We start from the raw sequence: 23482 nt of genomic DNA on the forward strand, positions 1-23482 counted from the left end.
AAATTATGAAATTTATTTGGTTTTAAGAAACTTTTATTAAGCCATGTTCCAAAAATCATGTTGATTAATAAAAGAGTTAGAGTTGTTTTAAGAAACCAATCTAAATTCAGTTACTTTAGAATTTAATTGAAACGCATAAGGGGTGTGTTTTGGTTTGCAATATAGTAATGAAAGAGTGAAGGATTTGGATCCATGGTTGGAATTTCTTCTCTGCATCTTCTACAGATTTGGTTATAAAACCCGAGTCATACATTAGCATAAGAGAGTTCCACAGGAGAGTTAGTCTTAAATACTTCTGTTGATGAACTACAATAAGCAAAGGAACTCTGATGGATCCACACCTCCATGCTAAATTCACAATTGTTTGTCCACCACCACCACCACCACCACCATCACTTGACAACTTTGTTTATATCACTATAACTTAGCAGTTCAGCAAAAGTGGCTGACAAAATAAATATCAGACTTAAACACTGCGGTTGATTTGTTCAACTAAAGCCTTCAAGGCTGTGCCCCAGTATGGCCACAGTCAAATGACTGAAAAAAGATTGAATATATATTTTCAATATGTGTGCATATGTGTGTGTGTGGTAATAGGGCTCAGTATCAAGTACCACACTCCATTTTTGTATCCAGTGCAGTTGGGCAAAGGGCATCAAATCACAGGATAGGCCAGTGTTTGGAATACAAGCTACATAAACCGTATTTAAAAAATACAGAAACCCAGTTTGGTCTATTAAGCTTTATAAAACATACATGTGCCTTTAGAGTATGATCATTGCCAGAGCAGCCAACTGGCTTCTGTACCCGTGGCATGTAAAAGGGCACCATTCAAGCGTGATCGTTACCAACGTCGCTTCACTGGCACGTGTAAAAAGATTTGAGCGAGGTCATTGCCAGTACTGCCAGACTGGCCCCCATGCCGGTGGCACATAAAAAGCACCCACTACACTCTCGGAGTGGTTGGCGTTAGGAAGGGCATCCAGCTATAGAAACTCTGCCAGGTCAAGATTGGAGCCTACTGCAGCCATCTGGTTCACCAGCCCTCAGTCAAAATCGTCCAACCCATGCTAGCATGGAAAGCGGACGTTAAACGATGATGATGATGATGATGACTGAGAAAACTACACAATTGCTTTGCAAATATTGCGCAATCTTACCAAAACCCTCATTAGTGTTTTCAGGCAAAAAAAAAATACAAAGTATAGTGTTAAGTTTGCTCAATATATCCCTGTTATGCAAATTACCTACAATATCAATGAAGTACTGGGATACAGGATGACAGAGTATTAAGTAGCAGTGTGGAGTAACTAGAAGATAGAGAGCTTAATAGACAAAACTGGGTTTCTGTATTTTTTTAAATACTGTTTATGTAGCTTGTATTCCAAACACTGGCCTATCCTGTGATTTGGTGCCCTTTGCCCAACTGCACTGGATACAAAAATGGAGTGTGGTACTTGATACTGAGCCCTAACACCACACACACACACACATATTGCAAAATATATATTCAATTTTGTTTCAGTCATTTGACTGTGGCCATACTGGGGCACAGCCTTGAAGGCTTTAGTTGAACAAATCAACTGCAGTATTTAAGTCTGATATTTCTTTTGTCAGCCACTTTTGCTAGGCTGCTAAGTTATAGTGATAATAAACAAAGGTTGATGTATGGAAAGTGGTAGAGGCCATGCCCTCTCATACAAATTTAGGCAGATATATCCTTGTACAGTCACAAACATTCACATGTAAACACAATAGAGTAAAGGGAATGGAAACAACCCTGAAGCAATGTAAACTCAAAGGTGAGGACAACAGCAGAAACAACAATGATAATCCTTTCAACTAGAGGCACAAGGCCTGAAATTTGTGGGGAGAAGACTAGTCAATTACATCAACCCCAGTGTTTCACTGATATTTATTTCATCGTCCCAGAAAGGACAAAAGGTAAAATTGACCTTGGTGGAATTTGAACTCAGAACATCCAGACAGATGAAACACAACAACAATGATAATAATAATAATAGCAAGCATATCGACATCTGTATGAGTGACGACAGTCCACAGTCATATACATCAGAAGTGGAAGCAGTTAGTGATCACTTCCTTTGAGCAGTTCATAATACCAGCTTTGAGTAGCAATTTCTCAGGCAGACAAAGAATCTGTATAGTTTCTATTGAACAATGTGTGTACTGCCTGTCCCCAGATCCTTTCACTTGCACTCAGTCCACATCACCTGCATACCCTTACCTACCTACACCCAGGCATACCATGCCAGGTCAAATCACATGTATAGGTGCATGTTCATTGATGCATCATTACATGCATCAGTATTGATACATATAATTGTGCACAAATTCCTTCCTTCTCATCATACCATACAGCTACCAAGCTTAAGTTATTTCTACTACTCTTCAACTTGCCCATGCATGCACACACCGTCACACTTGAGTGTATATGTTTGTAAGTATTAATATGAACAATGGTAGAATATCCATGTGGTTTATTTAAGTCCATCATGTTCAGTAAGTTAATAGGGCTTAGTCAGTCGATGGTCATAGGAGACACTCATTGCATTCTGCAGAAGAGTGTATCATTACATGTAATCCAGGCTTTAAACATCTTTTACTGGACAGTGTTCAGACCAATGGGTGCACTATATTATCCATTGATGTGCACATCCTTGTTCCGAGTATTGTTACGATCCAATACTCCATTAAAAATGTTGCTGGCACAAGCACAGCCTAGGTATACACCCAGATGGATAAGATGAGAGAGGAGTCTGTGCAAGGGTGTACAAACAGGGGTGTTCATGTATAGGGTTCCAGAAAACCCTACTAAGTATACAAAAACCATGGGAACAGTGTGGCAAATATCCCAGCTGTAAAATCCCAGCCAAAACAGACAGAGAAGTCAAGTGCAGGCTTCTGCCTGGCTGACTCCTGTCAAACCATCCCACCCATGCCAGCATGGAAAGCAGACATTAAAAGATGATGATGATGATGATGGTTCAGCTAATTAAGTAGAAAGCTAAACTTTCTGGTTGCAAAAGTGCTTATGCATTAAAATGCATTGTTTCATAGGGTTAACTGTGGTGTTTAAGTGGAATATTTGCTCCTGTTGCATGTCAGCACTTCACATTTATATAATATGTTTGAATATATGCACTGACTGGGCTATCTCTTCTTCTCTATAGTGTGTGTGTGTGTGTGTGTGTACACACATACATAGGCACAAACATGGATATGTGGTTAGGAAGGTAGCTTCCCAACCACATGGTTCCAGTTCAGCCCCACTGCATGGCACTGAGCAAGTGTCTTCTACCTTTGCCCCAGGCTGACCAAAGCCTTGAGAGTGGATTTGGTAGAATCATCATCATCATCATCATTTAGCGTCCGCTTTCCATGCTAGCATGGGTTGGACGGTTCAACTGGGGTCTGGGAAGCCAGAAGGCTGCACCAAGCCCAGTCTGATCTGGCAATGTTTCTATGGCTGGATGCCCTTCCCAACACCAACCACTCCGTGAGTGTAGTGGGTGTTTTTACGTGCCACTAGCACAGGTGCCAGACGGGGCTGGCAAACAGCCACGGTCGGATGGTGCTTTTTACGTGCCACCAGCATGGGGGCCAGGCAAGGCTGGCAACGGCCATGATCGGATGGTGCTTTTTATGTGCCATTAGCACGGAGGCCCGTCATGGCAGAGGCCCGATATGCATATGTGTGTGTGTGAGTATTACTGTCTCCTTGCCTTGGCATCACATGATAGCTGTAAATGAGTGTTACCATCATGCCCTTCATTCCCAATCTTCTGTGAAAACATATCTGGTCATGGGGAAATATTAACTTACTTGGAAATAGGAAAAGTTCAATAAATTCTGTCCGATCTACGTAAAAAGTGTACATTAAAATATTTCTCTCTCTCTAAGGTGTGTTGGGTGAAGAGCAAGCTGATGCATGTCAGTGATGGCCTGGAGCCTCCCCTTCTCTATACTGGTCTCAACATAATGGAGTTGGTCAGCTCCTTCATTTACTTGGGTTCCACAGTCACCAACAATGGAGACCTGACACCAGAAATTGACTGCAGATGTAGTCTCGCCACCGGGGTCATGGACTTGGAAACCCTTTGGTGCCACTGCTCTATCACCTGAAGACAAAGCTTTGCATCTACAATGCATCGGTCTTCTCCATTCTCCCCTATGCAGCAGAAATGTAGCCTCCTCATGAAGACCCTGTTGGGTACCGTCTGTGAGGATTACAGCACCATGACACAATTCACTTTGCCAGAAATTTGGAAACAACATGCTGTACTGCTTGGCATTCACACCAGACGCTCCAATACGAACATTTCAGAGTGTTTGGGTGTCAATCTCAGAGTGATAAAAATCAAACATCTAAACAACACCATGGTATTTGGAGTGATCACTAGTAATGGCAACAGTATGCTTCCATTCATCTTCCCACACAGCCTCTGAATCAACACTGAGGCTTACATCAAGTGCCTGGAGGAGGTAGTGCTACCCTGGATCAAGAGGGTGGCTGCTGGAAGACCCTATGTCAGGTAACAGGACTCTGTACCATGCCACAAGCAGGAGAACCCAGTCGTGACTACGACAATTTCTGCAACATCACCCCTAACACCTCAGACTGCAACCCCCTTGATTATTATGTGTGGGGCGCAGTTGAGCGGGAGACCAACAAATCTTCTTGTAACACCAAGGATGAACTGAAGGCAAGGATTATAACAGCATTCACCAACTTAAACACCGTCCAGAAGAGTTGCAAGAGATTCCGAAGTTGTCTGGAGGATGTAGTTGAAGCCAATAGCGATTTTATTGAATAAATTTACTCCTTAGTATTTTGAGGTATTTTTATGTAATTTTGGTAAATATATCTGTTCAAATGAGATGTCAGTGTTATTTTCATTTTTGAGTAATTTAGATGACAGATTTACAATACTTATTTCTTTATTGCCCTCAAGGGACCTAAACATAGAGGGGACAAACAAGGGCAGACAAGGGGATCAAGTCGATTGTATCGACCCCAGTGCGTAACTGGTATTTGCTTAATCGACCCCGAAAGGATGAAAGGTAAAGTCGACCTCGGTGGAATTCGAACTCACAACGTAACGACAGACGAAGTGCCGCTAAGCATTTCGCCCGGCTTGCTAACGTTTCTGCCAGCTCTACTGCTGCTCTCCACATTTCCTGTGCGGTTGCTCATCACCTCCTCCTTTCTGAAACACTTCTCCCTCTATCATTTCACTCCTCCATACTGATCAAATACTCATCTACCCTTGTTCACCACTCAGTGCATCCACCTCCAGCCCATTTCTAAGCATGTGTCACTCTCCTCTCACACTCTTATGAAATTACCACCCACTTGCCTGTCTATATTCTTCTTTATACTCACTTTCTGGTACCCTGAGAGTATGCTCTGGCACCCTGTCACCACTACTGTCTTTATCTCCCTTCCAACTACTTTTACCCACCCTCACATAATGAAGGGTAGCCATGTATTCTCTCAATAGCAAGGCACCTGTGCTTGTGTCTCTATCCTACTTTAGCCTTCAACACCTGGCATGAAGCCATCCCCACCTCTCACAAATACACTCCCACTTGAATGTGAGGGCATTTTCTTTGTCTTGCAAGTGACTTTGGTGATTTCACAAATATATCACTGTCAAGTAGTTGGTATTACAAAGGTCATCCAGTCATAGAAACCAAGCCAAAACTGACATTTGGACCTGATGCAGTTTTGTAGTTTATTGGGTTCTGTTAAACCATCCAACCCATGCCAATATGGAAAATGAACCTTAAATGATGATGAAACTACCTTAACATCAATATAACCTCATCTACTGTGTTTCCATTTCTATTAGCAAGATCTTCTGGATATATTTTCACAAAGAAAATGTTCAAAATAACTGCAGGTAGAAATAAAAATTTGATATATATACAAAAGGCGCAGGAGTGGCTGTGTGGTAAGTAGCTTGCTAACCAACCACATGGTTCCGGGTTCAGTCCCACTGCGTGGCACCTTGGGTAAGTGTCTTCTACTATAGCCTTGGGCCGACCAAAGCCTTGTGAGCGGATTTGGTAGACGGAAACTGAAAGAAGCCCGTCGTATATATGTATATATATATATATATGCGTGTGTGTGTTTGTGTGTCTGTGTTTGTCCCCCTAGCATTGCTTGACAACCGCTGGTGTGTTTATGTCCCCATTACTTAGCGGTTCGGCAAAAAAGACCGATAGAATAAGTCCCGGGGTCGAGTTGCTTGATTGAAGGCGGTGCTCCAGCATGGCTGCAGTCAAATGACTGAAACAAGTAAAAGAGTAAAACATTAAGCTTTCTAACTGAACCTATCTTTCACTGTTGGTATAAACCATTAAGAAAACAAACCTCAAACATAGATAAAAAATATATACTAATAAAGGTTTACAATCATCATCATCATCATCTTTATTTAGCGTCTGTTTACCATGCTGGCATGGGTTGGACGGTTAGACAGGAGCTGGTGAGCTAGAGGACTATACCAAATTCCAATGTCTGCTTTGGCATGGTTTCTGCAGCTGGACGCCCTTCATAACGCCAACCACTCAGCTGTAAAAACCATACAACCCGTTAGAATATCTTTAACTTGTTTAAATACCTGACTAGCAAATAGTAAGATATGCATTATTAATGACATAGCTAACCATCTCTTTGTATCTTTATTTACACCATTTAAACCCTTATACCTACTCTTGGACAGAAAATTTTCACCGCTTTAAAAGGAAATATATTTATAACCTTTACTACGTATGTGTGTGTGTGTACGTGAACACACAAACACAAATACATACATACATAATATACTGAACTTGATAAAAACTGTGTATGCAAAGTTATTTCCCTTGAAATAATTTAGTAGCAGTAAAGTAGATTGCTCATGTACAGGCGTGGAACTGTGTAGCAAAGCATATTAAAGTGTTTAAGATAGCAATGTTAAAGTAATTTCAAAGAGTAGGAGGAAACAATGAAACAAAAAGATTATTAAATAGAATCAGTAATTAGGATAGAGAAAGAAAAAGGAAAATTTTAGGATCCAAGAATATATTATAAAATGAATACACACATTTATAAAATGATAGCTACATATGTCACAAAAGTGAATAATGGCCCTTTTCAATACCAAGATGGTTTGCCAGTAGTTGAAAATTAAATAATTCCAGCACAATAGTACTATTACTTAAAATCAATAAACACACTGGTGCAGTGTGCAGGAGCTGCAACTAATGTGGACATATGTCAAGTGCTTAGAGAGAATTTCCTCAAAGTAAGCATGGAGGAACAAAAAAGTCTTCAATATAAACTTCAAATTATAGTAGTCTAATGAAAATTAAATCCCACAGATTATTAAAATCAAATTACAATCTTGCATTTTGTATCTTCTTTGTCTTCTAGAATGAATGCTTGTGACTAATTTTATTCTTTAAATGATCACTTATGGAAGAAAATAATTTGAGTTAACTTTATTATTTATGTTATTTAATAATAATAATAAAAATCTCTTGTAACTAAACACACCTAATCTGAAAAATAATATCAAGCATTCATTCTATTAAAGTGATTTCTCAAATTAGACTTCTTTCATTTAGACATCATGATATAATAGAAGTTGGTGTAAAATCAAATAAGTATGAACATTTATTATTCAACTGCAGAACAAATAAATTTTAATAAGACAACAAACAATATACTTCCAAAATCATTTAAGAACTTCAGTAAATCATTCCTACCTTTTTTTTTTAATACCAAAAAAATCATTCATAGGGTGCCTTATTTGAAAGAGAAAAAAAAAAACCAAAAGAGAATGCTAAGTGCTAATATTTCTAAAGTAACATTATATATATATAAGTTCTGTACAAGAAAATATATTTATTTACCTAACCTAGAAATAAAAATTTACTTTAGATCAGCACAATAACCAATTAAGATTATTGGTTAAAACTTACTCATGTCAGGACTTTGCACTACTCTGAGGGTCCAGATTTTTCATCTTTTTGTCCTAAAAAAAAATAAAGGGGGTGGGATAATTAAGTTAACAGCTATTTAGGGGTGCAGTAGTCAGTCAAAGATGTCTTATAACAGAGTTAACTTTAAGGGCTAGTACTTTGCATGAGATTTAAAAGTATCATTTTGATCAGTTGTGGGAACAGCACACACATACAACTCATTGTATCTCACCTTTTTTAGTTTCAGGTGGCAGCATTCAAACAACAAAAATTATAAATGAACATCAAAGCTTAGATAAGTATTGAGAAATGAAAAATCTATCTTTTATCAATAATACAAATGTGGACAGGATCTATGGATTCATTAGCATCCCATTCCTGGCAAACATTTCTGTTGATTGCTCTCCAAGTCTTTCTTTAACTGAATGTTAGTAATTCTCAAGGAATAAAAACAAAGTTGTTTTTTTTTTTTTGTTATCAGAGAATATGACAAATACTTTGCAAATGAAGTCTCAACTGTTTCAAATGACAAAAGATTTTAGTTTAGTGTTATTTATCTGCATAACTTGCAACTGAGAAAGACAACAGTATTACCAACATAAACTATAAATATATTAGAGTTTACTTGTACTTGGATTGCTAACTAATTCTGTTAAGATACAAAATAAAAAGTGGGTATTGAGATAAGAGGAGATAACTGAGCAAGCATAAATACTATCTGAATGTATGTTACACATACATAGTCTACACACAATTCTCTGTCTACCAAAATTTCATCTACGAGGTACTGGTCAACTAGAGCCAGTCGATGGCAGAAGACACTTCCCCAATATGCCATGAAGTGGTATTAAACCTGGGATTTTGTGGTTGTAAAGTGAACTTTTTAAGCATGGAGCCATGCCAAGACTTACCCTGATATCACAGAAATCCTGCTTTTGAATATTAAACCTGTCACAATTTACTAACAGAAGTAGGATTCTCTACACAAGAACTGCATCTAGAAAAATACTAAATATAAAGTAATTTAGTGTAGTTATAACTAAATCAAATTGCTAAACTACCAATTGTCCACTGTATGCCTAAATCATGATAGGAAATTTGAAACAACAAAAAGATAGTTATTAACTAAATTAGATCATTGTGTTAGTGTACTTCTCCTGAGCAGTTTTAATTTCCCCAATCTCTGAAGGACTGATAACCACATCCTCTCAGGAATGTCATTGCATTACTGAAAACAAGCAGAACTCCTCCTTGAGCTCACTGACATGCAGTTCATGACAAAATATTATTTCATCCAACCAAAAACTACAAAGCTAGAGCTCTGCTTTAGAAATAACATATATCTCATCCATAATGTGAAGATGATGTCTATAATTTTCTCTGACCATAATGGAACAGACTTAACAATGCATGATCCAAAGCAAACTGTAGATATGCATTTCACATGGAGCATTCTAACTACCTATCCAGCCTTGAGTACCTCAAGATTCACAATACAAAGTCTTCATACAGAACTGGCTCAAAAGTTTCTCTATGCAAGACAGTCATGAAGCTGGGACAATTTGTGTCATCAGAATAATTTATATGCATGAAAGGCCAAAATTTACAAAAAGATAATTACTAAAGACGAAAAATTCTGATAAGAAAGAATTCCACTTAAACTGGACACAAGAAACCAAGAATAAAATAAAACACTCCCACAAAAAAAAAAGATAAAGCAGAAAGGGAAAACAAGGCTGCAGAATACATAAAATTAAATCCTAAAATTATTTATGAATTTGCAAAAGAAAATCTACTTCAGTGCACCACAAATTAAGACCACTGTTACTAGGAAACAACTCACTGATGAAAAACATAAATGAAATACTGAATGAACGATTCAAAAGTGTTTTTGCAACACAATAGAACACACAGAAATAAATAAGCCATTTGGGTTCTTCAGTTCAGCAACTCGACATAGAAGTGGCAACTATCATTTACATCTTTATTAAAAAGGAAGATGTAATATATCAACCATAGATGAAAATTGATTTGCAAGTATTAACCCCACCGAAAAGTTGAAAACCATAATATGATAGAGTAGGGGCTAAAAATGACAAATCTCTCTTGTAACTTCATCTATCAACTAAGCCATAAAATGAATTATCAGAGAGCTGGGGGGGAAAAAATAATTATATTCTTAGAGGGAGCTGATTCACTAAGCAAAAATCAGCATGGTCCCCATCAAGTAGAAGATGCTTCACGGAGCTGCTACAACATTATGACTGGGTATTGATATAACCGTTCAACCAGTCAAATGTAGATGCAGTCTATTTCAATTTTACAAAGACATCAAACAAAGTTAATGCTGGAATGGCATGTCAAGAACGATATGATCTCAAAATCACTAGAAAATTAGGAGTGTGAGTTTTTAAAAGACATGTCTTAGGATCATTACTGTCTGAGAGATGCATTCACTTATACAGACACTCTTACTACTTATGAGATAATATGAAAATATCAGAGGCAACCAAGAGTCATGATGTCAAAAGCCTTTTTTGTTTTCTTGTTCTATTCATGATTGGAAGCAGAAGATGCATAAACATTGCTTATATAGTGATGCTAGAAGAAAAGGAAAAAAAAAAGAAAAAGAATAGAAAGAGTTGCAACAGCAGCTAAATCATGATTGTAAAATATTCAGTAAATATAATTGCTTGTTCCTCTAAATGCATTTCAAATATTTTAAAAGATTAACTTGCCAGGTCACCTCTAAGTACAAATCTTAACTGTCGCAGTTCCAGAAATGCTTACTCAATATTTTAATAAACCGTTTATAATTTGTAATTTTATAGATCTATTTTATCTTATAAGTTATAGAGAATTAGATATAGTCATTTGGCTTGAACTCCATATAATACTATATTTTATTGATTACAGAAGAGTAAAAGATAAATGAAATAGTAAAATGCACTGAGTAAATTTTCAGTACTATTTCTAATTTATTTAGTTAGTAATATCAAAAACTTAATTAAACAATAAACCAACAACAAAATAAATATAATCAACACTCCAAACATGCACTCACATAAAACAAATACCACTAGTTAACAATTAAATACTGAAGCAAACAACTTTATAAGTTCTAGATTAGTACCAATAATAAGGAAAGCTCTAGTGTATTTTATCAGTAGTTGGTACATTCCAAATGGGTTTTAAAAAAAAAGCATTAATAAATCCTATTATATAATTTGCATACCTTGTGTTTTGGACAAAGCAAAGAGAAGTTTTCTTCATCAAGATAACAACCTGAAAGAAGATAAGAAATTATAAACAAATGGGTGTTAAATACATTCACAGGTTTTAACACAAGCAAATCGAAAGACCGTGGAATTCAAACAAAATAAGGCCAACAGAGTTGTCTGAGATTAAAAATGGGGGGGGGGGTTCGTGTACTGTTGTGAAGGTTAGTGCCCAGTAGATATGTTTCTTTATTACCCACAAGGGGCTAAACATAGAGGGGACAAACGGATTAAGTCAGTTACATCGACCCCAGTGCATAACTGGTACTTAATTTATCGACCCCAAAAGGATGAAAGGCAAAGTCAACCTCGGCAGAATTTGAACTCAGAATGTAACGGCAGACGAAATATGGCTATGCATTTCGCCCGGCATGCTAACGATTCTGCCAGCTCGCCGCCTTTAGTGCCCAGTAGATATGAACGTTTTCTTGAATATTATTGTTAAAGAAAACATTAATTGACAACTTTTTAAAAGCCTAAAACTTCTTTAAACTCTTATATAGTATCTTTTATCTTTTACTTGTGTCAGCCATTTGACTGCAGCCATGCTGGGGCACAGCCTTGAAGGTTCTTAGTGGGAACAAATCAGCAGGACCTTTTTTTTTAAAAAAAAGCCTAGTACTTACTCTATTGGTCTCTTTTGCTGAACCGTTAAATTACAGGGATGTAAACATACGAGCACTGGTTGTCAAGTGGTGGTGGAAGGGGACAAACACAAAGACACACTCACACACACAATGTTATGTAGCCCATGGACAGTTCTGATGAAGCAGATTTTTGATCAAAGACACTCCAGCTTTTGAGTCTGAAGAACTCAGGTGTTGCTATGCTTGATTCTTAACCCCTTCATTACTGTATTTATTTTGAGATGCTCTCTATTTCTTTCAATTACTTTAAATATAACAAAGAATTTAGTAAAATAACTTAGTTATCATTCAGCTAGTGTTAGGAACATAAATTGTGACTAAGGTTTGGTGGAAGATTGCAATTCGAAACTTATGAAAACAAGACATTTGTACTCAGAACCAGAACCAGTTTCAGCTAGGTTGGTAACAAAAGGGTTAAACGAGTTTTTGATTAAGCTGATGTAAGTTACGGTTCTATCATATTTTCCCCTTTAGTAAGCAAGGTACACACTGCTGTTATTCATACAATAGTTGGTCAAGGGACACAACTCATCGTTTCACAAATTGCAGTTATCTAATTCTCTTCTGTTTGTATTATGACTTTTCTGATTAGAGTAAATGAATTTTCTACATTTAAGAGATTGTAGAATAACTAGATTTTATACAATTCTTGTTAAATAACACAACTCCATTCTCTGCTCTTTATATTTTATACACTCCTAATGAAAATCATTACCAAATGGATTTATTGGATTTCAACTACACAGGACTATACATTATACCCATTTTCTTCGTTTTGGTTTACTATGTTTTGGTTTACTGATCCATTTGGTTTACTATGTTTTGGTCTACTGATCCATTAAAAGAGTTTTTTTATGACAACCACCAGATTAATTAAATCCATATATTGTGCATTTTATATACACACGCACACACAGATATGATAGATTGGTAGCCACTACACACATTTTTTTCTCTCCTTGCTTCTGTGGAAGAGTGTAGGCTTGAAATGTAAAAGACTTTTTCAATTCCCGAGCGTTATACTAATACATCTATTTGTTTTCTACACCACCTGTCTTCATCTTGTGCTTTTTTCGTGAATTCTCCCTATATATATATATGTATGTGTGTGCGTGTGTGTGATTTCCACCTGTCAAATTCCATTTGCTGGTCAACCCAAGCTATAGTACAAGAAAATTTGCTCAAAGTCTCATACATTGGAATCCAACAAGGAATCACATGTATATGCATATGTTATATATGCATATAACAGAGCAATTATGCTTGTGTGGTTGAGATGTTCACACCACAACCACTTGATTTATATAAACTTAATTCTCTTTTTTCCAGGACTTAAGTTTCAGACCAATCTTCTCACGTGAAGATCACGAGAGTATGAAACTCAAGCTGCTAGCAAAGAAGTCAGTTGGAACAAAATACATTTATATACATTTACTGTGGTGCAATTCACTGATACTGATTCAAGGTAAATATTGCTATGAAAATAATAAACCTACCCTTTTCTGCAGCACATATATAATGGTATTTCTGAGTGCAACCTTTATGAAGACAGCCAACCATTGCACCTCGTTCTTTGCAAATAGAGCAAATCTGAAAAATACATAAGAAAACCATATTATTATGTAATGAAATAATATATCAACTGAATTGTCAAATTGTTAATGTTTTGCATCAAATTCAAATATATGGACTGTACTAGCAAGATGTAGTGCCAACTTGCCTCAGTCTAAAACTTCACTACTGAAAAGGAAAAGATATCTAGGCATATTTGAACAATTAATAAAATACTGCAAAGTGAAGAAAAATCCAACCTATTTAATTTAAATGTGTATTTGTAGTGAGTTTTTTTACAAAAACTAATTCATCACTATAATAGTAAAAATAAAACATCCAAAAAAGAACAAACACTTTTAAAAATAATATAATAAAACTTAATTGTGAACAAAAACACCAGAGTCCCCAAAACATTACAAACTACTCATTGAGAGCTTGGTGTTAGGAAAGGCATCCAACCATAGAAACCATACCAAACCAAACTGGAACTTGATGCAGCTGTCCAGTTTATCAGTTCCAGTCAAACCATCTGACGATGCTAGCATGGAAAGAAGACATTATATGATGATGATGATATTAATTACTTTCCAGCCTGTGCAGGAGAAAGGTTTTCTCATCATCATCATTCTTTTTATGCATTAGTAGGTAACTGATTCTTAATGAATGATTCAAATTGTGTTCCAGAAATACTACCATTCTAAGACTCAAAGCTTCACTAGTCCCAAGACTGAATGAAGTATTCAGTCCAAGCGCTTGTGACACTATTTTTTGTAGGACTCTAGTACTGATAGAGAGTGTGAAGCCATTTTTTATTACTTGCTATATCTATAGGGCTAAAGGCCAGAGTGTGTCTCTGATTTCCAGGCAATCAATTAAATGGTCTTTCTCTAGATGCAATCTAGGATGCAATAATAGCACCATCCCAAATGTGTGATGAGTACTCTGTTGTGAGCCTCACTTAAGCATTTTTGGATGTCAGCAAATGTTGGGCCCTGCAAAGAGGAGCCAATCTTTGGGATGCAGTGTTACTTCAGTTAAAGATGCACTTTTCACCAAGGGAGACCCTCAATGATAGAGACATTTAACATTTGGAGGGCCCACAAGAGCTCTTGTTGAGTGCTGCTTATATCTAAGGTGAGTGTGGGGCTGACGTTTACTTGATATAAGTAGTGTATCTTTTGGGCGAGTGAAAGAGACTAGACTGACATGACCCCCCCTCAATGCCTGGTGTAACAGTTGTTTTCATTATTGCTGTTCATATCCCCTTTATTCCTCTTTCACTCGCTGTTAATGGTGCTGGGATTTTTGTTGTGGTTGATGCTAGGGTTACTTTCTCATTCAACTTTCCACTGACACTCTCAACCTTTTTTGTTACTGGTCTTGTCAATGTTAATATCTTCGTCTCACACTGCATTATTTTTCTTGGTTTTTGTTGTTGCCAACACTAGTACTGCACTGAAAATAAAATGTTGCAACACAGCCGAGTTGCACCGCAGTATATACAGGACTATCAGAAATAACAACTACACAGTAATTGTTATGTTTCTCAACTACATTAAAACCCTCTCTTACTCTTTTACTCGTTTCAGTCATTTGACTGCGGCCATGCTGGAGCACCACCTTTAGTCGAGCAAATCGACCCCGGGACTTATTCTTTGTAAGCCCAGTACTTATTCTATTGGTCTCTTTTGCTGAACTGCTAAGTGACGGGGACGTAAACACACCAGCATCGGTTGTCAAGCAATGCTAGGAGGACAAACACAAACACACACACACATATATACGACGGGCTTCTTTCAGTTTCCGTCTACCAAATCCACTCACAAGGCATTGGTCGGCCCGGGGCTATAGCAGAAGACACTTGCCCAAGATGCCACGCAGTGGGACTGAACCCGGAACCATGTGGTTGGTTAGCAAGCTACTTACCACACAGCCACTCCTGCGCCCTCGGTCAAAATTTCATTAATTTATGATCCAGAGTCTTCATTATTTTCTGTCGGATCAAAGATGTATTTCAACAGAAACACAGTAACAAAAGGGTGAATGTTAACACTACCATGACAGTAATAGCTGTCTTCCACTGTTTCTTCCTTTTCAAATGTCAAATACTTGACATTTTTAATAAAAATGTTTGTCTGCTGACTGCAGAGGACAGGAAAAAGAATCTGTGCCAACCCTAATGAGGGGAGACAGTTTTTTAAACTCTCTTTCAAAAAAAGTCTTAATTTAATAATAAAAATTCCAAATCTTATCAGAGAAACTTACTGAACATGACATAAGCTCACAGAACATCAATTTTTACAGAGCTGCTCAGAGATGATGATGATGACAACCATAATTTCTTCTTTAAACTATCTACGTCATTTTCATTCACTTTTATTTATTCTGTGAGGTGTCAAAATGTTTGTCACACATCTGTGACCTGGTCATTGACACAATTCTACTGCAATTGTTGTAAAATAGCGTCTGGAGAGTTTTTTATAGGTCTCAGTGGAGGTTTTAGATCTCTTACATAGCAATTGTTTAACTTCTTGATATGGGTCACAGTTAATCTTTAGGTTCAATTCTTCTATAAATTTACGTTACATTATTACCATTCTTCCTATTCATTCTTCTCATCTTTTGCTATGAAGGTTGGTTTTTTAATGTAGAGACATTACTATATATGTTTGTGTGTGTTTGTAACACACAAGAAGTTTGAAATATCTTCTTACATTACTTTTTTTATTGAAAACAGATTCTTGCTGCATTGATGTATTTAAAAATTTAGCAAAGAAAAGCTGGGTGAAAGCAGACAATTTAGAAATGACACATATATATGCAGATATCTGCACTCACACAAACACATTTGCATATAACCATACACTTGTATGTATAACGTGATCATGGTTGCCCAGACTATTGGATGTTATCACTGGTCACAATGCGCTTTTGCATTGTTTTAGCTTTTGAATGATGCCACCCCACCGGATAGGCGAGCAGACCAACATACCCTCTAATTAGAAGGCTAGCACATCACAGGGTTAGTGGACTGGAGGAACTTGAAATGAAGTGTTTTGCTCAAGAGTACAGCACGCCGCTCGGTTCAGGAATCAAACCCACAATCTAGCAATCATGAGTGCAATACCCTAACCAGTAAGTCATGCATCTCAAGGCGGCGAGATGGTTGAACCGTTAGCACGCCGGGCGAAATGCTTTGCAGTATTTCGTCTGCCACTACGTTCTGAGTTCAAATTCCGCCGAGGTCGACTTTGCCTTTCATCCTTTCGGGGTCGATTAAATAAGTACCAGTTACGCACTGGGGTCGATATAATCAACTTAATCCGTTTGTCTGTCCTTGTTTGTCCCCTCTGTGTTTAGCCCCTTGTGGGTAGTAAAGAAATAAGTCATGCATCTTCACACACAGACACACACATACAGTTCAAAAAACAGAATTGAATAAAATGTTTTGCATTAAAAAATAACTAAGAAAAAAATTTTAATATTCTAAAAAAATGATTTAAAGAAATATTGAATAATATAGATTCTTTAAAATGAAAAATATTCATTATGTACAATGAACAAATTAACAGCAAATATAATGTGCTACCATCATAATCAAAAGCATGCACATATACACACATGCAAATTTGAAAGGAAAACTTTCTAATCATGTGAGGAAACTGTGTAATAATAGGACCTACATGTTAAGAAGTTTTACTGAAGATGCTAAAAGTTTCTTTAATAAGTCTAGCTGCTGTGAGAAATAAAAATGTCCCCATTTCTGATAACAGAAATTAAACTTAATGAGACTGGATTACATTGCCATCGTTACCAATACAGGCCTTCAGTTTCTTCAGATTATGGATTTTATCATCTTCTGAAGATGTTTGAGGCATGTAGGATTAATAGAACGCAATTACATAGCAAAAGCTAATGTATTCATAGAGTGATAAAACAGATGAAAACAGCATGAATCAAGACAGTTTTCTGTCACAGAGAGAGAGATAGAGAGAGAGTGTGAGTGAGTGAGAGGCACAAAAAGAGGACCAATACTATGAGCTAAAAAAGGAATGTGTGGATGCTAAACTCATTTCCTTAATTTGAGGATTGCATGATAAAGTAAGATATCAGATGTTTACTATGAAGCTATACTTTCTGTATCTCAGTGATCAGAGCTTTGGCTGTAGTACAAGATGTGGCAGTATACCAACTCACAGCCCAATTGCTGCAAGAGAAAGAAAAACAATTCAACCCTGCATTTGTAATACTATTTCCCATGGAGTTATCTTAAAAATTCAGTGTGAAGACATGTGGCTTAGTGGTTAGGGTATTCAGTTCACAATCATATGGTCAAGACTTCGATGCCTGGTGGCACACTGGGCAAGACATTTTACTTCATGATGCCTCAGTCCACTCTGCTAGAAAAAATGAGTGGTATTTCAAAGGGCCAGCCTTGTCACATTCTATGTCACACCGAATCTCCCTGAGGGGGCACATGTCTGTGGAGTGCTCAGACCAACTGGAACCCTCTTTACCATAGCTGATGGAGTGCCAGGTATATCAAAATTCAATATTACAGTACCAACTCTAAAAGCCAGAAAAAAGTAGCCTCAAGAAAAGAAATCATTACCATCGTGATATCATCATCAAGCACAATGGTTGAAGAGTTTAGATACTGGACAATAAGCTAAAAAATTATTGACAGAAATTACACTATGGGTAAGCAGATAGTGCTATCAAGTTAGTCCATAGCCTTACTATCAACTCTACTTATATATTAGATGTTATATTCTACTTAGTAAAATGAAATTCTTTAAGTTTTTATTACTACAGTAGAATATGCTTCCTGTATATGGCAGACGTGCAGTTAGGACAATCAACAAGTAAATAATTACAAATGAATGAAGTAGGAATAACAAAATTGAAGCTTAAACTTTGAAAGAAAAGATATTTAGCACTTTAAAGGAAACCTCTCATTTGTAATATGCTTTCCTTTCACTGTAGCACCACTTACTCTTCTTAAAATGAATACAACTAGATCTAATCTTGACTCACACAAAAAGGTATTTACTTAAAGATATGAATACATGAATCTCTAATTTATAGTATGAATTCATATCATCATCATCATTTTAACGTCCGCTTTCCATGCTAGCATGGGTTGGCTGATTTTGATTGAGGGCTGGCAAGCCAGATGGCTGCACCAGGCTCCTAAATCTTGATCTGGCAGAGTTTCTACAGCTAGATGTCCTTCCTAACGCCAACCACTCCGAGAGTGTAGTGGGTGCTTTTTACATGCTACCGGCACGGGGGCCAGTCAGGCGGCACTGGCGCCAGTGAAGCAATGTTGGTAACGATCATTCCCAAATGGTTCCCTTTTACGTGCCATGGGTACAGAAGCTAGTTGGCTGCTCTGGCAACGATCACGCTCGGATGGTGCTCTTGGCACCCTACTAGCACAGGCATAAGTGCCAGTAAGGCGACACTGGTAATGATCATACTTGAATAGCTGGACTGTCAACGATCACAGTCGTATGGCGCTCATTAAAAAATAAAAATTAGAATTAAATGTATTCCATTTCAAATCAATTTGTTGCTTACTCTGCCTTGTATGCAACAACTATTTTAAATTCACTCTAACCAATCTAGTAATTTTCTTCAACTTTACCAATTACTTTTGTTGTTCTTTGTTACATTTCTGTTTTAATGTGCTGCTCCTGATATTTCAAGAGGTTACATCAATATTCTTCTATATTCTGATCGTGGCCGTTGCCAGCCTCACCTGGCCTCCGTGCCGGTGGCACATAAAAAGCACCATCCAATCATGGCCGTTTGCCAGACTAGTCTGGCACCTGTGCCGGTGGAACATAAAAAGTACCCACTACACTCATGGAGTGATTGGCGTTAGGAAGGGCATCCAGCCATAGAAACACTGCCAGATCAGACTGGGCCTGGTGCAGCCTTCTGGCTTCCCAGACCCCAGTTGAACCGTCCAACCCATGCTAGCATGGAAAGCGGACGCTAAACGATGATGATGATGATAAAACATTTGCAACAAATCTTTTCTACAAGTGTTTATTATTATTATTATTATTTTGTTTTATTTCATATGAGCTGTTCCAAACCTCGTCCAGATATCTCAAGTTGTAAATTTTACTGTGACTGTTACTTATGAGTAGCAATGATACATTGCTGAAAATGGAGACCAAATACAGAGAATTAAGTTTTCAATAAAAGTGGCTTGTAATATTTTCAATTTTGAAAGAGTTTAAAACACTGAGATATTCTCAGGTTGACAGAGTTTTTCTCATGATGTAGACAGTGTCCATGAGAACAATTTTTTGTAATTCTGATACTTTGGGGTCTCTTCACTTGATCACATTGTCATTTGCTATTATCTCCAAAGCTCTGATAATCACATTTGCTATATTTTTCAGATCTCTATTTCAAGGTCTCCATGTATCTACTTAACTTTCCAAGCACTTTCACAGAAGTGTTGCCGTCAACTGGAATTGACGTATCTATGAACAAACACATTTTGTGAAAATGATTTTTCAGCTGCTCTATTAATCTGAATAGCTCAATCAGCATGAATACTAAAGTCCCAGTACAAATACTAATCCAGTTTATTTCTATTTTATTTATTTATTTTGTTCAATAATTGTTTTTATCCATCCTCAATCTTATTTGACACATTCAGCCCTTTTCAAATAAAAAAAAAGAAAAAGAAATATAAAAACAATGAATTATGTCACAAGAAAAATTTCCCACAGAACTAAGTGAAATAGTCCAATTTCACATGAATGAATATTTGTTGCTTACCTTTTCTGTCATAATATAATCAAATTTTAGGTTATAATCCCAATCTCTAGACCAGTCATATTTAGATAGTTATAGTATACATAACTTACATTGTACCACCTCTACTATGTATCTCAAGTTAATCATTCAGCATTCAGATTGCTGTCAAATGTAATGCTTATTTATTCACACTGTTTTGAATTAATCATGCATTATCTAATAAGTTCAAGATTTCAGTGATGTCATTGTTTATTTTTAGACTGACATTATTGAAAGGCCAGATGTGGCTGGTTTCAATGTAAGACAGGTAGAATATTTGGCCTGGATATCATCGGTTTAAATGACAAAGAGTAATTCCATGCCAGTACTATGGAACTCAGTGATACACCATTCTCATCAATGGATGGAAGCACTCCGTCGGTTACGACGATGAGGGTCCCGGTTGATCTGAATCAACGGAACAGCCTGCTCGTGAAATTAACGTGTAAGTGGCTGAGCACTCCACAGACACGTGCACCCTTAACGTAGTTCTCAGGGATATTCAGCGTGACACAGAGAGTGACAAGGTCGGCCCCTTGAAATACAGGCACAACAGAAACAGGAAGTAAGAGTGAGAGAAAGTTGTGGTGAAAGAGTACAGCAGGGATCACCACCATCCCCTGCTGGAGCCTCGTGGAGCTTTTTTAGGTGTTTTCGTTCAATAAACACTCACAACGCCCGGTCTGGGAATCGAAACCGCGAATCCGCTGCCCTAACCACTGGGCCATTGCGCCTCCACTACACCATTCTCATCAATACACACAAGCTCAAAGGAATTATTTACAGTATCAAAAATAGCATGTCACTCTTCTTTTATTGTGTAAGAAAAGTTCTTGTTTTCTGACATGACATCAAAAAATTAATTAAACAAACTGGTGTGGAAATGCTGTTAATTTTGAGTGTTATTAAGGTAACAGTAATTAGTCAATGACAGAATCATAATTTTAAACACATTTACAAATCACTACATCACAATAAACATTTAAGAGAGATAGGAGGAATGACAATTGGATCATATGTAACATAATAACTGTGTCGATAAAAGTACCATTTGTGGATATATCCTTGAAATTATTGTTGAAAAGTTAAGATGTATATGCACATAAACATACAACAAAGTTGATAGGCGCAGGAGTGGCTGTGTGGTAAGTAGCTTGCTGACCAACCACATGGTTCCGGGTTCAGTCCCACTGCGTGGCGTCTTGGGCAAGTGAAAGAAGCCTGTCGTATATATGTATATATATATATGTGTGTGTGTGTGTGTGTGTGTATGTTTGTGTGTCTGTGTTTGTCCCCCTAGCATTGCTTGACAACCGATGCTGGTGTGTTTACGTCCCTGTTACTTAGCGGTTCAGCAAAAGAGACCAATAGAATAAGTACTGGGCTTACAAAGAATAAGTCCCAGGGTCGATTTGCTCGACTAAAGGCGATGCTCCAGCATGGCCACAGTCAAATGACTGAAACAAGTAAAAGAGAGTAAAAGAGGGGTGGGATAACATTTGGATCATGTGAACCTGAGCGGTGGAAGTATGAAATCAGTAAGCTCTGAGGAACAGGGGCCATTATGGTAGTGATGAAAAAGCCAGACAAGTAGAGACAGAAAATTTATTTAAACCTATATAAGAGTATATGTCTATTCTGTTGTGTCTGGGGAGAGTCATTTTCTTTTCGTGCCTTATAATATAACACACTCACTGGTAAAATTTCCACTTATTTCTTATTTTAATTTTCCTAAAATTTTCATTACGTCTTGCAGCCTTTTCAATTATCTTGAAGAAATAAGTGGAAATTTTACCGGTGAGTGTGTTACATTATAAAGCACAAAAAGAAAATGACTCTCCCCAGACACAACAGAATATGCTTCAACACACGAACTCATATAAAGAATATATATAATATAATGAAATTATTGTATACAGTGCTCAGGAGAACCACAACTTGTCAGAAAGTGCATATAAAGTACATGCAGTAATGTAAAAATGTCTGGGAAGCGAACAATGTATGAGTCAGATACATGCCTGTGTGTGTATGGAGGGGAGAAAATCAGGTGTAGTGTTGGCGAATCTCAGGAAGCATGGAAGATTTGCAAACCAAATCCAAAAACGAAGTATATGTCTAATTTCATTCAAAACCAGTTTTGAGGTTAAAGCTCTGATTGAAAAACATGATCCTGTCTGCATCAAAAAACTGAATGAGAACCAGCCAGGTTGGAACTGCAATGCTCTAGTTGTTAAACCCACATTTTCATTTCGTGACTACCATTTATATCAGTACAGTTGTCTCTCTTGCATTAAATGACTAACATAGATATCTGCTTCATAACTTGCAATAAGTTACATTATTACATACCCAACAAATCTTGTTTGAAACATTTCTTTCTACATATACCAGGTCACTTTATTTACATGCAAACATTTTACACAAGTTCAGTTTTTTTTTTCCCTATTATATATAGCTTAGACATTATGCTACTTATTGCTATTAGCTATGCTCTAATAATCAAGACACATACGTGAATGAGTAAAAGAAAGGATGGCAAAATTCTGTTTCTAATTAAGAGTTGAGTATGCAAACTGACAAGCAGTTATTAGTATCTCCTACATAGAAGTTAAGCTGGTCAAAATTTCAACACAAGTTATTTTATCTACTACATGAAATTAATTTGAACAAAACTTAAGCACTTTCTTCCTCTTGACATTTTTATAGGACTAGCACTATGACCTGGCAATGCTGGGTCATACTGCTAGTGCATGCATATACAGCTGCGTGCGTGCGCACATACACACGAGTACTGTCCAAATTTCCGACCAATCACATACAGCTAGCTGGCATTCAATTGGCGTATCAAGTTTCGGGCATTCTGATTAGGTTTTGGATAGAAAATTCACAAAAAAGTCACTTCTATTGATTTTTCAATGGCTTTGCGGGGTGACTGGAGAAATGTAAAGATGTGCACGACCACCCTTCGATGGTTTTGAATGACCATAGAAAGTGCGAGCCCTCTAACTGAAAAATCGTGGATTTGTATAAAGGGCATACACACAGACAGACATTTTGCCGTTTAGATACATTTTTAAATAGGTTCTCTTACTGATTCTAATTAAGCATATCTTGCTAATAAACAATGCAAGGATGTTCATAAAAATCAATCTCAAACTAACATTACACAAGTCACTTAAACATTTT

General features: G+C 37.1%; 1 protein-coding gene across 8 annotated transcripts in view; it reads right to left on the minus strand.

Moving 5' to 3' along the window:
* LOC115232359 (serine-rich adhesin for platelets) overlaps positions 1 to 23482 on the minus strand; it is a 138370-nt gene that overhangs the window by 4569 nt on the left and 110319 nt on the right. For 7 of the 8 annotated variants that reach the window (XM_036500560.1, XM_029802207.2, XM_036500559.1 and 4 more), the window contains 3 exons: positions 13417 to 13510; positions 11231 to 11280; positions 7996 to 8048 (listed from right to left, as the gene is read on the minus strand). In XM_036500560.1, the coding sequence (XP_036356453.1) occupies positions 8001 to 8048; positions 11231 to 11280; positions 13417 to 13510 (192 nt within the window). In that variant the 3' untranslated portion in view covers positions 7996 to 8000. The remainder of the gene's footprint in view (positions 1 to 7995; positions 8049 to 11230; positions 11281 to 13416; positions 13511 to 23482) is intronic. The other variant, XM_029802205.2, reaches the window with a different exon arrangement.

This window comes from Octopus sinensis, linkage group LG2 (assembly GCF_006345805.1).
Source record: "Octopus sinensis linkage group LG2, ASM634580v1, whole genome shotgun sequence".
Classification (NCBI taxonomy): domain Eukaryota; kingdom Metazoa; phylum Mollusca; class Cephalopoda; order Octopoda; family Octopodidae; genus Octopus; species Octopus sinensis.